This window comes from Halichoerus grypus, chromosome 3 (genome assembly GCF_964656455.1).
Source record: "Halichoerus grypus chromosome 3, mHalGry1.hap1.1, whole genome shotgun sequence".
Taxonomy (NCBI): Eukaryota; Metazoa; Chordata; class Mammalia; order Carnivora; family Phocidae; genus Halichoerus; species Halichoerus grypus.
The window spans coordinates 30,723,180-30,740,209 of NC_135714.1; the positions used below are offsets into that span (position 1 = coordinate 30,723,180).

The 17,030-nt window shown below is 40.8% G+C and overlaps 1 protein-coding gene across 3 annotated transcripts in view; it reads left to right on the plus strand.

The window, feature by feature from the left end:
• Positions 1–17,030, plus strand: part of NWD2 (NACHT and WD repeat domain containing 2) — a 188,847-nt gene that overhangs the window by 148,834 nt on the left and 22,983 nt on the right. For 2 of the 3 annotated variants that reach the window (XM_036101893.2, XM_036101895.2), the window contains one exon: positions 16,610–16,813. In XM_036101893.2, the coding sequence (XP_035957786.1) occupies positions 16,610–16,813 (204 nt within the window). Of the gene's footprint in view, positions 1–1,790; positions 1,872–16,609; positions 16,814–17,030 lie in introns of those variants that run through there. The other variant, XM_036101896.2, reaches the window with a different exon arrangement.

The window sequence follows — 17,030 nt, forward strand, 5'->3', positions numbered from 1 at the left end:
CATTGGGATCCCCATTCAGTAGGGAGTCTGCTTCTTCCTCTGACCCTCTTCCCTCTCATGCACATGCGTGCATGCTCTCTAATAAATAAAATCTTTAAAAAAAAAAAAAAGATTCTCTTTCCCTCTGCCCCTCCTCCCCTCTCAAAAAAAAAAAAATATCAACATAAAACTTTCCTTTGTGCCCCTAGTTCAAATAATGGTTCCCACCTCTGTGAATTCACTTTATGCTTTTATTAGCAGCACCACCTTGCATTACGGTCAGTTGTGTGTGCCTGAGATCAGGGACACTTATGTTCAATAGGTAACCAAATAAAAATGAAGCAATCTCGGGGAAAGTGATTTTAAAACCATGGAGGACAAGAACTTTTTCTTTGAAGGATTACACATTTTTGAAAATGTGGGTTATAGTCTAATAGTGGACTAGGAAATCATTCTAATCTAGTTTCTAATATAGTGGGTTATGACCAGCAATTTTTAGTGGAGTGGGATAGAATAGAACTAGAGAGAATCCAATAGAAAGCATCACGATGCATTGCATGTAATATAATCATTTGATGAAACAGATTATTACTGGATCTGCTCTCAATTTCTCATTCCATAGGTCTGGAGTAGACACAGACTCTCCACTTCTAAAGTAGGTGTGTGTGTGTGTGTGTGTGTGAGAGAGAGAGAGAGAGAGAGAGAGAGAGAGAGGAAGGGATAGAGAACAGGGTCACAATATAAAACACATTTCTTACTGCAGGTCTTTGTCCAAAAAGGTTTGAGAAACGTTGCTCTGTCTCATAGATTAAATAAGTCAGGTCTAAGAGATGCATTTTTAGGATTTCACCCAAAGTACTCTGACATTAGCTCAGAATATCTTAAAATTCTTATCAGGGAGGTAGGAATAGGGGATACAGTCATCACAGCGTAAAGCGTACCGAGGCGTCCGAACACACGTCTATGAACACATCTTGGTGGAGCAGCGGATCTGGCTTTAGCACAGGAAGACCATAATTGACTCACAACCAGAACCCATATTCAAAACTGTTAAATTGTCATTTCTTCACTAATTGAGTGGTTTCTGAGCAAATGCAAATCAGAGGTCTATGACTGATTATCCCAAGAGTTATCCAAAAATTCATGATTTCTTAAAATTTGTAAACAAAGAGTCATGTAAATTCATGCTGCTTTTAAACTTGCTAATATGCCACGAGGTTGTCCTGGTCTCTAAGCAACAACCACAAAGGGCTGAAAATGATCCATAAATGCAGGACAGATACTAGAAATCATCGTCTCACCACCCCAAAGGAAATAGTAAGTCTAGACTACACTTATCAATGGTTGATACGATTATTCAGTAAAGCAGGCATCAGGCGGGCGCCAACCGAGCCCGGGCAGTCTCAGCATTCCTAGCATTGGGTCAGACAGGTCTTGTGAGCCTCGTAATTGATGCAGGAAGAAAGTACAGCATGATTGGTGAAGTAGTCTTGCCTTAAAAAAAAAAAAGTTGAGCCTGAATATAATCAAGGTTCTAAATCTAATTGCCAGCTGATAGGAAATATGAAGGTTGATTGAAGATAAATGGCAACAGGAGGCGGCAATCAGCCACATCTACGATTGGGTACCACTGTTGTTGACTATCCCACATGCAGGTCCTAGAGGGCACAGGAAAACAAATGGCTGGGACGAATTCCCAGAGTTTCTGTCTTAGGATTGGATGGGGCCAGAGAACAGAATTTGCATTTCTAACATGTTCCCAGGGGAGGCTGACGCTGCTTCTCTGGGGCCCACACTTTGAACACTGGTTACAGGACCAATAACCTACTTACTCCACCAACCAGTGAGCTGCGAGAGAGGGAGGCTATGACCAAAGAAGCTAAATTTAAAAGGTATACAACCCCGATGCAATCTACGGACTTTATTCAGATCTCGATTTAAAAAACCTGCAACTACAAAAAATTTGAGACAGCTGGGGAAATCTCAATATGGAGTGGAGGGGGGATTAAGTCAATAAATTACACTTAATTCTTTTGAGTTTAATAACAGCATGAGGAGGACATTTAAAACTTTTTAAAAGGGAAAAATACATGCTGAGGGTTTTTTGGTTTGTCTTTGTTTGATAAAATGACAGGATTCCTAAGGATGGGTGAAACAAGATTATCTAAGTATTAGTAATTACTTGAAATAGGTCTGGGGGTTTGTTATGTTAGTCTCTCTACTTTTGGGTGTGTTTGAAAGTTTTCATAAGGTTTTGGTTTTTTGGGGGGTAGGGGGGTTTGTTTTTTGTTTTTTTTAATGATCACTGCCTATACTAGACTTCCTCACATTTTAGAGAATTACATTTTCCTCATCTAGAGATCAGCCTCCCAGTGGCCTCAACATGAACTTCAAAAAGTAACCTGACACTCAGAAATAAAGATAAATGGTCTCCTTGCTCCAGAAGTAGCTGTAGTGAAACTATACTAAAGTCACGAATAATCTGTCTTCTTCAAATGTCATTTGGACTCAATATATAGTTCTGTAAAAGTTGGTTGGTCTAGTTTCTCATTCCCCATTAGATCTAGTAAAGGAAGTCTGCTGGAACTGGGTATTGTGACAGCAGGAAAAACGATAGCTCACAGCCTGACATTTACAGGACCAAATAAAAATGTGTAGAAGAATTGGATCCACATATTATACAGTGATTATTGACAAATTCTTCGATTAAAATGTAGCCTTTACTGAGCATTTATGTTCATTACCATTCTAATTCCCTTATATTAATGCTCTTAATCCACATGGCAATCCACTGAGGTTGGCCCTGTTATGACTGGAGCAGTTGCCTGAGGTCACGTAACAAGAGACTGTGCTCTTAACCACTTTCAGTGCCACCTCGTTAATAAAAGGTAAACTGTACCCACTGTCTTCTAAGATATATATCAAAGTGAAATAAAAGTATAAAATATAGTATAAAATACTGTATATATATATTTATAATATATATAGAATATAAAAAAGTATAAAATACATAAAATACAGACATTTTTTCTATTGAAATTTATTTTAAAGGGTTTTTAAGCCGTCTAAAGGGATAAACAAGCTATTCGGAAATCTCCCTGAAGAAAGCATGATATGGTAAAAAGATTATGGACTTGCATTAGAAAGACTTGGGCTCAGAGTTGAGCTCCATCTTGAACCAGCTGTGGGATCTTAGGCAAGTTACTTGACATTTCTGATCCTCTGATTTCTCAGCTTCAACGTGGAAGCAGTAATTCATAGTGTTACGAGGATCAGATGAGTTAATGGCATATAATTAGTTCATATTCCTCCCTCTCATGTGCAAGAGCTAGTGGTGCTGGATAACTGGGTTTCTTTGTAATAGACACGCTGAAATTAGCGGAAGACGAATCCAAGAAGGAGCCTCATAAACTGCCCTTACCCCAGAATTCAAGCAAATTAGCAAAGATGAGAGGAATGATGGAGCGTCCCTTCAAAAATGGCTACATGAAAAGCCTACAGAAATTTCTAATCCAGGAAAGGTAAAACAAAACATAGGAGTTTGGTCCCAAGGACACAAGCCATCATGGAAGGAAGGGGTGGGTCCAAGGACATGCTGCATCCGAAGGGCGAAGGGGGGATGCTCAGAGCAAATGGAGCTGTGGACAGCTAAGAATTCGGGACTGCGGGAACCTCTGTGTCTGCAGTGACCAGAGAAGGCAAACCCAGCATGTGGCATCGGTGGGGGATGGGAGGAGGGAGGGACACCCATCGCCAGGAACCGTGGCATAAAGGTCTTCAGGCATCCGCTCTAGCATCGAGGTCCATGGTGGGTACGGACTACGGCAGCTGCGGTGCTGCCTTTGCCCACCACTTCTGGAGACACTGCCTCAGACAAGGAAGGCTTTACAAAGGTAAGATGGCAGAGCAGCAACACGAAGACCCCTAAACCCCAGAGCAAATCTGAAATTGCCCCTGAGCCTCCCAGAACTCTTCTGGAGGAATTCCAGGGATTCAGAGCTCCATGGAAGGTAGATGCAAAGCCAGATCAAGCTCTTCTGCAGCAATGATTTCGACTCTAGTTTATCACCAGCCACTAGAGCCTAGGAAACATGGATGGCATAAATATTTCCACGTATGACTCAATATTTTCCATCAGGAAAGAAAGAGGATATTCAAATGTACATTCCTTGTAATGAAAACCATTTAAATGCATTTGAAAATACCGGGTCAGTTGACTACCATCTAAGGGGAGAGAATATTATACAAGATATTAGAAGGATTTGAAATGTAAAATTACAATTATAGATTAGACATATACTGAAGGGGACGCCGGTAAGTCACCATTGACCTTCCTGAGCCCAGACCTTATTACTGGATACCCATTAATAACGCTGCCAGTTAGACAGTTAACCCTTAAGCCAGCTTTCCTTCTGTCCAGCTTTCGGGTCCGTGGTGCACCTGCCAGCCTTCCTCCTAGACCTCTCTGCTCTGTCCCCAGTTCAAAAGAAGAAACTTTGCTTAGAACTGTGGGCCAGCAGCATGCATGGGCAATTTAGCTTTTTTCCCCCCATAAGGCTTTCAAAGCAGCGCTGAAAAGCCTCCCAGGATCTGCACACAGATGAGCAGTTCTGAAAGAACCCTTAGACACACTGACCGGGGCTGACCCTTGCAGGGCAGCAGGAAGAGAAGGGAGAGCCCGCTGTGGGCCAGGCATTGTGCGATGTATCAAAGCCAGGATGAGGACCCAGACAGCTGGACCATGGCTGCGAGAACCAGCCTCCACGGGCACTAAAACAGGACTGGAATCCACATTTTTAAGTGTGAAGTTAGAATCTGAGTGTGGGACGTTTTATATGTTAAATATAAACGGATGCTATTTCCATGGACATAATGCCCTCAATATCTGCTACCTTAACGATAGGATATTGCGTATGGTGTTATTTATATTTAAAAAAAAAAAGATTGGAAGAATCTAAATATTCATCAGTGGGAAAGGTCTATTAATGTAAAAAAAAAAAAAAAAAAAAAAAAAGCCACTTGAAAATAGGACCAAATGTTGAGTGGTCAAGTTGGTGTGGGGAATAGCTGGTTATTTTATGCTTTGTGTGTTTCTCTAGTTAATTTCTTCGAAGACTTAGAAAAATAGACACTTGAGCAGAATTCCCTCCCACAGCTTATGTGAATTAGTGATTATGGCTGGCAATTTTGTTTGTTTATATGAACACTGGTAAATTTAAAATCTCTTCTGAGAATAAAGCCAAGACATAAGCTAAAAATGGTTGAGCATCTTAGTACACAAATCTTTGTGGAAAGAGTAGGATGGATTTCTAAAAGTAGAATCTTACACCTACTGCCAGATTACATTCTCAGCAAAGTTGTGCCCATTTTTATCAGTTCTCTGTGTCGGAGAGTGCCCGTTTCCTTTTGCCTCCGCAACTACGAGGTATTATTTCCCTCTATCGGTTTGATTAGCAAAAAGCCTCAATCACGTGTATTTGCATTTGCAAAAGCTAGCCTTGAGCATTGTTCTCTTTCATGCTTACCGGCCCTTGTTTTTCTGCCTCTCTGAATTACCAGTTCGTGTCCTTTGTCCATTTTCCCACTGCTTTGTAAGAACTCTGTATAAATGTTTTCAGCATTATCATTCTCTTCCCTCTGGACTTCTGGGACACTCGTCCCCTCTTCCTCCTCCTGCACCCGTGCCCACACTCAAGTTTGGTGGTCCTCAGCCCTGCTCTCTTTCCACTCTGTCATTCCCCCTTGAACTATCTAATTTGTACAGATATCCGACTGCCCTCCTAGAAAGCTCAAAGGAGCAAGGACCATGAGTGCCTTCATGTCACCAGTCATCCCAGCTTGCCGGGGACCGAGGAGGTGTCTGTGACTTTCAGTTGTCAAACTGGGACGGTCCTGAGCAAACCGAAATGTTGGTCACCCTGCCAAGTTAGGTGCTCAATGGTTGTGGAATGAATGCATGAGGATTTCGGGGGCTGCTTTTCCAGATGGATTACTCTTTTGACTTACAGATCTATATCTGTAATTGCTCTATGGACAGCACCACCGAAGTAAGAGCATCTCACTTCCAATATGTCCAAAACACTCTCCCCACTCCTTTCCATGGCCCCCCCAAGCCCTTCCTCTTTTGTAAACACTTTTTCAATGAATTCTTTCTTTAGCATTTTAGAATCCCAGTAATCCTTACACATGTCCTGGTTCTCAGTTTTGTGAGGCAGCTGGCCACCATTAGGGTTATAACCTGTACTTTGAAACTGATGCAAATTAACAGCCAACCCCCAGGAAGGTTCTGCTCCCCAGTCCTTTCGCACTTATGCTTGCTTCCCTTGCTGGGATGGTTCTGAAGAGTCAGAGTGTGTCCAGTATTTTCCAGGTAATAGAATGTCCTTACACACAAAAGCACATCGTAATAAGTAAAAGGTATAATTAGGTAAAAAGGTAAAAGGTATTGATATAATTATTAATCTAAGTTCAGCAGTGGGTGTCAGTATGTAAATAACTATAGTTAAATCATAAAAAAGGTAAAACTATACTTTGTTATGAGCTGAAACTCTCAAATAAACTAGATCGAAGCATTAACATATTCTGTTACATACTTTACAGAATTGGTAGATCATTTAATCTATGATTTTACCCCCTCAGTACGTTTTATGATGAATTGTCAGAAATACCAGATCTGGGGCACCTGGGTGGCTCAGTTGTTGGGCGTCTGCCTTCGGCTCAGGTCATGATCCCAGGGTCCTGGGATCAAGCCCCGAACTGGGCTCCCTGCTCAGCTGGAAGCTTGCTTCTCCCTCTCCCACTCCCCCTGCTTGTGTTCCCTCTTCTTGCTGTCTCTCTCCTTGTCAAATAAATAAATAAATCTTTAAAAAAAAAAAAAAGAAAGAAATACCAGATCTTATATTGACAAAATTTGCTTCGTTTTGTTCATTAGGCTTGCCTTAGTTCTAACATAGCATATTACCACACCATATTAGCCAGGCTAACATAACAAAATACCATAGAATGGGTGGCTTAAACCACAGAAATGTCTTTTCTCACAGTTCTGGTGTTTACAAGTCCAAGTTCAGGGTGCCAACGCGGTCAGAGTCTGTTGAGAACGCTTCCTGGCCTGAAGACAACTTCCTTCTGGCATAAAGCAAAGCAAATTCTTGGCTCGCTTCCTCTTCTTATAAGAGCACCCGTTCTGTTGGCTCCAAGCTCCACCCTGATGACCTCCTTTAACCCTGATCACCTCCTTAAGGACCCCATGTCTATCACGTGGGGGAGTTGGGGCTCAACATATGAATTCCAGGGGACACAATTCAGTCAGAAGCAACGCTGGTCTTCTTTTGTAGCATAATTGAATTTCAGTAACTCAGTTCCTTCAAACATGGCTATTAACACATGGATAATGACACAAATTGCACCATTTTTTAATACTTATTTTTACATGAGAGCCGTCAGCTGCCCCTAAAGCATTGCCTGTAATTCTCCATAAAGGTTCACGCCACCCATCTGTTGCTATAGCTACAGCTAGCTAAGACAGTTCACCCAGCAGAGTCCACTTAAGCCTCTTTTTCTCGCCCCACTTCCTGAGAATGGAGGAATTTATCCTTACAGGCTGGACTCTACATTGCCTCACCTTCTTACCACCTGTAAGCAAACAGCTATGCACTCTTTTCCTCCTGTCTTCTGTTTCTCTTTGTTCAATCGAGAGATACTTCATTCCCTTCTCTATCTGTCCAGCTGTACTTCTCAGGATTGATTTCTATTCCATGGATGTATGTCTGAGTGTATTGAACACGTGTGTTTCTCTATAAATTATATTTGGGTAAAGTAGTGGCGCCTTATGCTTTCGCCAGGTGCTTTGCATCTCACAGAGTGCTTTCACCTGTAGGACCTGCTTGATTCTCACAACCAACCAGGGTAGATGTGTGGCCAGATGAGTACACAAAGCCTAAAGTAATCTCTCCGTGTACAGACGGGAAGGCTGAGACCCAAAGAAGTGAAGCAACTCACCAAGGTCATTCCTGACACTTGCCTTTCCCAACCTCAAAATATTCTTGATTGCCATATACATCATTTGTGTGCATGAACAGATCTTTTTGTCTATATGTTGTATTTCAGAAATTCGTTTTTGTGGTATGTGAAACACATTCTCACTATGTACAAATGGTGGGAGATGGGTGTATTTTTTTGCCCATAGACAGATGCCAGTAAATGTCTAATCAGAATATACCTGTTAATTCCATCATGGTTATCTGGATAATTGTGTGCTCTAGGTGCTAAACGTATCTGCTAACATCCATTCTTGGCACCCCTGCATGCAAGCGTCCATCTCTAATGATTAAGAGATGAACAGGTTTCTAAAGATATTTATGTCTTTTGGTGCCAAAAGTTATGACCTTTCTTAAAGATCTTATCCAGACTGTCTTTAGTGTGGACATTATTTAATTCTAACAGATAAGTTAGAAGTGTCACGATCTGCCTTCTGCAAGCTGGAGACCCAACCGTGTCGATAATATAAGTCCCAGGCAGATGGCAGGAGACCAAGGTCCCAGCTCATTTAGGCAGAGAGAGCAAAGTCTCGCCTCCTCTACCTTTTTGTTCTATTCAGTCTGCTGATTCAAATGCTAATCTCATCCAGAAACACCCTTAGGGACACACCCAGAAATAACATTTGTCAAATACCTGGGCACCTCCTAAAGTTGATACATAAAATGAACCTTCTCTGCATTTCTTACATTCCCTTCTCTGCATTTACTCTTGCTTCTTATGACATATGGAACAATGCGGGAGTAACTAAGTTGCAATTCACTGCTAAATAAGGTACCTTATATTATGTTTAGATTTAAAAATGTAAAAGTCAGTTGTGAAGGTGCTTATTGACTTTAAAAAAACATTGAGCACTGGGTGTTATACGCAAACAATAAATCACGGAACACTACATCAAAAACTAATGATGTAATGTATGGTGACTAACATAATAAAAAAATTGAGAAAATAGTCTTAAGCGCGGGAAGCAGGTGCTGGCCCTTTGGCTTTGTTCAGTTGGCCTCACTCTATAACAGAGCTCTATGAAGGTGGGCTGTGAGCTCCGGGGAATACATCACAACCATTTTGGTCCCTCCACCCAACAATAAATCAGACAAAAAGAATGCCAAGGGCTGTAACCCAGGGCCGTAACACTGCACATGCCGTAGTCTTGTGAACAATGCCCCCTGGAGGTGTGCGGCGCAGAGTGCATGGCCATGGATGGTGGCCCGGCCAAGGGCACCGGCTAGAAGAGCCATCACAAGCAAATACGCGACCTGAAGGCACTTTTAGAAGGGAGCATAGCACAATAATTTGATGAAGTAGAAAGAATGAGGTTGTTGAATGAAAAGCCCCATATTCAAGTGCTGGTGCTACGGTGTCTTCTTAGAGAAGTAGTCTTAGGAAAGCCAGCTGAGGTCTGTGAGATAGGGTTTTCTTCTGCAATTCCACCTACGTCGCAGAATCATGAAGGAAAAGTATATATATAAATGTGGGTTTTATTTTAATAAATAAAAGGGAAGCTTACAGGAGGAAGGAACAGTCCCACCTGCCTTTCGTCAGTGACTGAGTTAGGGGGACCAGGGCGTTTATGGAGTATTGCTTCAGCCTGTTATAGTTCCACCGTTGGGGGCGATCTCTTCTTTTCCTTCCAGCTGCCCCCGTGAGTTTGGGCTCATAAATAGCAGCCCAGAGAGCACCTGTCCTCCTGCCTACAAAGCATGGCATCCATAACCCCCCAAAGCCTGCTCTCGCATGTCTTTCCTGGCATCCCACAACACAGTAAGAGCAAAGACACACTGAACTCCCCCATGCCTTTAACAATATCTCAATCCTTCTGTTCTTTTTGCTACAACATAAACTGCATACCATCAGACTCAGACCCCAAATATTCTCAATCGCAAGCCCAGGCAGAAGGAACTGCACATGAAGAGCAGAAGGGGGTGGTGGAGGGAATCAGCATTTGCCCAATAGAAGAGAAAAATCAATTATGAGGAAAGAAAATGTTATCTCTAAGCCTTTAAAAACAATGGCTTAGATGTATCTATATCAGCATGTAAAGAAAGAAAGGGAGATACAAAAAGAGGAGTCCTTTTACATTTAAGGTCCTGGTTGCAACGAATTTAAAAATTTAGAAATTTTTTATAAATTGAGATGAAATTCACATAACATTAAGCATTTGGGGGCACCTGGGTGGCTCAGTCAGTTAAGCATCTGACTCTTGATTTTGGTTCAGGTCATGATCTTCGGGTTGTGAGATAGAGCCCCGAGTTGGGCTCCACGCTGAGCTTGGAGTCTGCATAAGATTCTCTCCATCTCCCTCTCCTTCTGCCCCTCCCCACCCGCATGCGTGCTCTCTCAAAAAAAAAAAATTTTTTTTTTAATTAATCATTTTAATGTGAACAATTCAGTGGCATTTAGCACATTTACAGTGTTGTGCAACCACCACCTCTATCTAGTTCCCAAAGCATCTGAAAGTATTTCTTATGCGAGAATTTTACATGCAGAAACTACAGTGAAAATAGATTTTCTTAGTCTTTTCAACCATTTGAACTTAACTCCCTCATTGTATTTGAGAACTCAATTGGATTGTTTCTACTTGCCTAACTAACATATCTTCAATATTGAAGAATGGGTAATTTAAATGTTTTCACATTTGATTAGTGGGTGGGAGAGGTGATTATGGATTTCTGCAGACAGGAGAAACCCCCTATATTTATGTTCCTATGTATACTGACAGTGTGTTAAGCAATTCAACAAAAAGTTGAAAATTGTTTCAGACATATGCATTTCTTCCATAAGGGATCACGCAGACAGATTGATCAGTGGTGTAGTTAATAAAAATGGACCTCAATGCAAAATTGAATGTAGTCCCTCAACTTGCCACCAAATTTCTCCTACAAACTGACAAAGTTGGCTTAACTGAGCAAAAAATGACCTTCTTGAGCATTGAGCATTGGGGTCAGGAGGATGTGGACCAATTGTTTCTCCTTCGGTGGTGGGAGTGAATATTCTATTGCCAGGGGACAGAGGAGGATGCCTTCTTGCTCATAGTTTCTGTGGTCATTCATGGATACTGTCCTATGGCTCCAGAGCTAAGGAATCATCTGATTAGAAAACCAAGATGGACACCATCTTGCTACCTTGAATCTTAACTGCTTGCCTCTTAGGCATGGTCCTATATCTCTCTACCCATACTCTGAGCCATCAACCATATGAGCTGGACTTTGCAACCAAGTCAACTGACTCTTTCTCTAAGTTGACTGTCTCTAGTCCTGGTAGATATAGGCATGCTTTGTGTGTTACCTTGAAACTGTAAGCATGTAGAATCCCATAAAGTCTTCCTGAAAAATGTGGTGGCAAACTCCTCTTTTACTATTTCTCTTTTTGCTATTTCTCAAATAGCAAGATAAGACTAAGACAGAATCCTGTCTTGGACTCCTGAAAAGTAACTGCTTCATGATTTATGAGCATTCTACCTAAAGGAAGAATCAATAGAAGGAAAAGACTTGGGGAGAACAATCCAATAAGAAACTTTAAGCCTGTAGCACATTATTACTTTTCTGAAGTTCTATATTACCACCATATATATAGTAAGTGCTCAATATATATTTGTTATTTGAATTGGATGAGGATATTTTTTCTTCTTTAGTATCTCTACTCTAAAATACATTTGGCCTTACTATATCGATCAAGTAATTGTAGTATTCGGTGCCAGCGGTTCTGCTCAAATAATTATTTTTTTGAAGATTTTATTTATTTATTTGAGAGAGAGAGAGACAGAGATAGTGAGAAGAGAGCATGAGCGGGGAGGAGGAGAAGCAGGCTCCCGCGGAGCAGGGAGCCTGACGCAGGGCTCGATCCCAGGACCCCGGGATCATGACCTGAGCTGAAGGCAGACGCTTAACCGACTGAGCCACCCAGGCGCCCCTCAAATAATTATTTTTGAGTAGCCTTCAATTTTTCTAATGATCTGCTGTGTTCCCCATCCTGCCCCTTCAATGCTTGCTAACCATTAGTCATGAGACCACATGTGCATTGCCCATAGCAGTGGTTTTCAAATTCGGGTGTCCTTTGTAATCTCATTTTAAAATGAATATTGCTGGGCTGCCAACCACAATGCTCTTTAGGTCTGAGAAGTGATCTTGGAACCTACATTTTAACAAGCACCCTGAGTGATTGAGGTGCAGGTAATCCATGGTGCAGGCTTTAGAAACTGAGCCATAGATTTGACACTGCCCTAGACTCTGGGACCAGCCTTAGTTAAGGGCAGAAAGACGAAGAACCAGCGGTTAGTTCCTTGCTAGTGCAGTGATGATGGTCCTGTGCTAGGACACAGTCTTGTCTCACGAAGTCACTATTTTGTCCTCCTTCCTACTCCACACCCCAAATCCAGCCGGTCTTGCCCTGGATCTTGGTAGCCAGGTCCATGATATTCCTGGGCTTCGTTGGCTGCCAGATGGAGAAGTGTCAATTACTAAACCCCATATTTAATGTTCTGGCTGTCCACCAGATCCTCCACCCACGGCCAAACTCTACTGAATGTCTCCAGTGGCTACTGCTGCGAAGTCTTCTTATTCTCTACCTTGCCCATACAGGTTTTCTGGATGGCTCATCCCAACACGAAAACCTCACTCCTCATGACAGACAGTCCTGACTGAAGATGCTGACTATCCTTTATCCAGAACTAACCAACAGGAATAGGATAATCCCCAGTCTGGCTAGCCTTAAAAATATTGTCTCCCTTTGTATGTCTGGCAAAATGAGAGGTCGTACCTGCTCATTTACCCAAGTTTAACATGAGAGAGTTTAGAAGAGGAACATTAAAAGTGAGAATAAAACGATGGTTGCCAGAGGGGAGGGAGGTGAGGGCATAGGCAAAATGGGTGAAGGGGATTGAGAGCTACAAACTACCAGATATAAAATAAATGAGACACGGGGATATAATGTACAACATAGGGAATGTAGTCAGTAATATCCTAACAACTTGGTATGGTGACAGATGGTAACCAGACTTATTGTGGTGACCATTTTGTAATGTATACAAATACTGAATCACTATGCTGTACACCTGAGGCAAGTGCAACAGTATCGATTATTCCTTAACAAAATAGAAAGTGAGAAACAACTCAAAGTAACATTAGCTTTGTTGCATACAGCCTGTTGTCAAGAATAGCCCAAAACAAATGCAGATTGAAATAAAAGGGTCCTCATTTGGCTGATACAGTGAGTTGGAGTGAGAACACCCTTATTTCAAAAGAACCCTCTGTAGACCCCCGTTTAACATGCTGAAATAATGGAGACCAGAGCAGTGGTGTCCCTCCATTCAAGGCCCTTACAAAGGGCCTTTATGCAGCCAAAGAGGACACGTAAGTTGTATTGCCCTCCTGTCTGGTCTCTGAGGCTAGTACTGAGGAGACTTGAGCTTGAAAAAGTGAGTTCCATTAGCCACAATCAGCTGGAGTGAGCCAGTTAGATGGGATGGATTATGTCCCAAGGAGATGGGGCATGGGCCAACCAGGGATGTGTGTAGACAGGACCTATTAAAAGACTACAGGCTGAAATGAAGGTTGCAGACAAGACTAGCACCTTCCCAAATTATTACTCCACCTGTTGAGAGCTGAAATATTATCTCGGAATATGAGAAAAAGCTTCAACTAAGAATAGAACAGTCTAAGAGCCGCCTGGGTGGTGCAGTCAGTTAAGAATCCAACTCTTGGTTTCGGTTCAGGTTGTAATCTCACGGTCATGAGATGGAGCCCCACTTCAGGCTCTGTGCTCAGTGCAGAGTCTGCTTGAGATTCTCTCTCCCTCTCCCTCTGCCCCTCCCATTCATGCTCTCTCTCTCTCCCTCCCTCCCTTTCTCTCTAAAATAAATAAATAAATCTTTTAAAGAAAGAATAGAACAGTCTAAAGATTTCTTCTCTATTTTGGTTCATTCATTTATTTAACAAATAGGGTTGTTTTTTTTTTAATTTTCTATGTGCTAGGAATCAACATCTCAGGCCTCAACCCTTATGGGGCTTACCATTTCGCAGTAGAGTTTAGGTTAGGAATTTAGTTTGAACACAGATCTCCCCAGGACTTTAATTCTCTCACCTATCTAGCTGTATGAGGTGAAAAAACACTATGGATATTGCAGTGATAGGCAGTAGAGGTAGTAAGAAGTGCCCCCAAGGAAGCCAAACCACCCATGTTTCAATGCATAAACAGGGCTTGGAGTTTATAGTAAAGGTGCTAGTCAACAGGAGGAAAGGATGGAGGTGCCCACAGATTAAAGATGGACACCATAAACCAGACAAACTTATCTTGGTCGGCATAGATTTGTCTTAGGGTTCCATTATGTCCTTTCTTTGTTTCTACTAGATAAGACATTGAAGAGTAATTGAAATACCAGATGCTATATAAGGTAATATTTTTATTAGCTTAAAACAATGGTTCAGGCACCTGGAGGGCTTGCTAAAGCACTAATTGCTCAGCAGAGACCCCCAGAGTTTGTGACTCAGTGGTTCTGGGATAGGACCTGAGAATTTGCAGAACTAGTAAGTCCCCAGGTGATGCTAATGCTGCTGGTCTGAGGACCACATTTTGAGAACCACAGTCTTAAGCAGACATTTAGAGGAAGCTTGAGAGTGTTGTTCCACAAAGCAGTATAAACAGCATCACTAGGTTTAAAATTTTTCAATGCCTGTTGTTTTTCTCATTACAAAATAATAATGTGTACTGCAAAAAAAAGTTTTAATTAAAAAAAAAACAATAAACTCAGGGGCGCCTGACTGGCTCAGTCGGTGGAGCATGTGACTCTTGATCTCAAGGTTTTGAGTTCAAGTCCCATATTGGATGTAGAGATCACTAAAAAAATAAATAAACTTAAAAAAAAAAAACAATAAATTCATAAAACAACCTAAGTAAATTTAAAGCCACCCAAAGATAGCCACTGATAATATTGCTGTGCATTCCTATAAAATTTTTCTTATGTATATGTTTGTATATACATATATATACAATCTTCTCTCTCATATATATGTAATATATATAAAACATTGGAATCATCTTATACATATTGTTTTGTAACTTACCTTTTCACTTAATAGTATATTATAAACATCTTCTACGATCCAGCAATTGCACTACTAGGTATTTACCCAAAGGATACAAAAATACTGATTGGAAAGGATATGTGCATCCCATGTTTATAGCAGCATTATCAACAATAGCCAAATTATGGAAAAAGCCCAAATGTCCATCAACTAGATGAATGGATAAAGAAGGTGTGGTATACACACACACACACACACACACACACACACACACACACACACACAATGGAATATTACTCAGCCATAAAAAAGGAATGAAATCTTGCCATTTGCAATGACATGGATGGAGCTAGAAAGTATCATGCTAAGTGAAATAAGTTAGTCAGAGAAAGACAAACGCTATATGATTTCACTCATAGTGGAATTTAAGAAACAAAACAGATGAACATAGGGGAAAAAGGGAAAAAGAGGCAAACCAGAAAACAGACTCTTAACTATAGAGAACAAACTGATGGAGGGAAGATGGGTGGGGAGATGGGTTAAATGAGTGATGGGGAAGAAGGAGGGCACTTGTGATAAGCACTGAGTATTGTATGTAAGTGATGAATCACTAAATTCCTCACATGAAACTAATGTTACGCTGTATGTTAACTAACTGGAATTTAAATAACAACTTGAAAAAAATCTTTCTACATCAATACAGTTCTGGAACATGACTTGCTATATCCTTTGAATAGACGTACCATAGTATATTTAAATGTTCCCATTTGCAAGACACTTAGGTTGTTATGCCAATTCTTTCCTGTTAAAACTGTATCAGCATAAATATTCTGGTAAGTCTTCATGCACATCCTTAATTATTTTCTAAAGACAATTTCCCAGAAGCCCAAATTTATATAGATTTTTAAGGCTTTTAATACATTCTTCCAGAATACTCTTCAGTGAAATATTGGATCCATTTACACACCCATCAGCACTATGTGGGTATCTTCTCACACTTTCACATAAAACGGAGCATGTTTTTCTTTCCCAATTTAATAAGGAGAAAATGATATCTTATTTACATTTTGAATTGTTTTGAGTTAGGGTGGGGTCCATAGTAGTATCGCACTCAGTGATTTCCTACTTTCATTTGTAGCTACGAAAATCTAACTCTTCACAAAGCAATTCTTTGGAGAGTTTGCCTATGTGATATTTCATAGAGCCCAGCATGTCATTTTTCTTTGTCATGAACAAACAAAAAAAAATCTCAGAGTAGAACAACTTTTGTTGTATTATGTAAATTTTGGGGAAATAAATTTGCTACAAAACTCTGTATTTTGAATTTGTCTGATGTGATATGCAATCTCAGTTCTCATTATATGAATTTATTATAATTACAATATAATTGATCTAACTACTTATTAAATAATGCATGGGAAGAAAGTATCCACTGTGATTAAAAGAGAAAAGTGATGGCACAACATATCTTGTTTCTATTTAATGTTCAATAAATATTCAATTTAACTAGACGATGTGAATACTAAAATGAATTTTCTTGGTGGTACACTAACCTGAACTTTCTTGTGGATACACAGGGACTATTAGGTGAAAAGTATGGGAACATTCGAATCCCTGGAGAAGTTGAAGCCTCGGAGTTTGAAATGATTTTGGATGCTGCTGTAGAGGCGAAGCTGGAGACCAAGCTTCTGGAAGAGTGGTACTGTCGTGACGAGAACTCAGTGCCAGCAGCTTATTACCTCAGACCTAAATCGGAAATGCTGAAAAGCAATAAAAATGCAGTGAGTTATCTTTCTCTCCAAAGTATGTATGTGTCTATTACTTTCAACCGTCGTTCATCCACAGAAAAGGCATAGCGGACAGAAAGTTGTTCTGCCCTGGACCTTACATTTCTTTTTAACAACAAAATCCAAAGCTAAGAAACTTTCCAATTTTTGACTTACCTTTCTTTTTGGCCTCTCGGACTCTCCTCCTGGGGTCTGTTTATCTGAAAATATT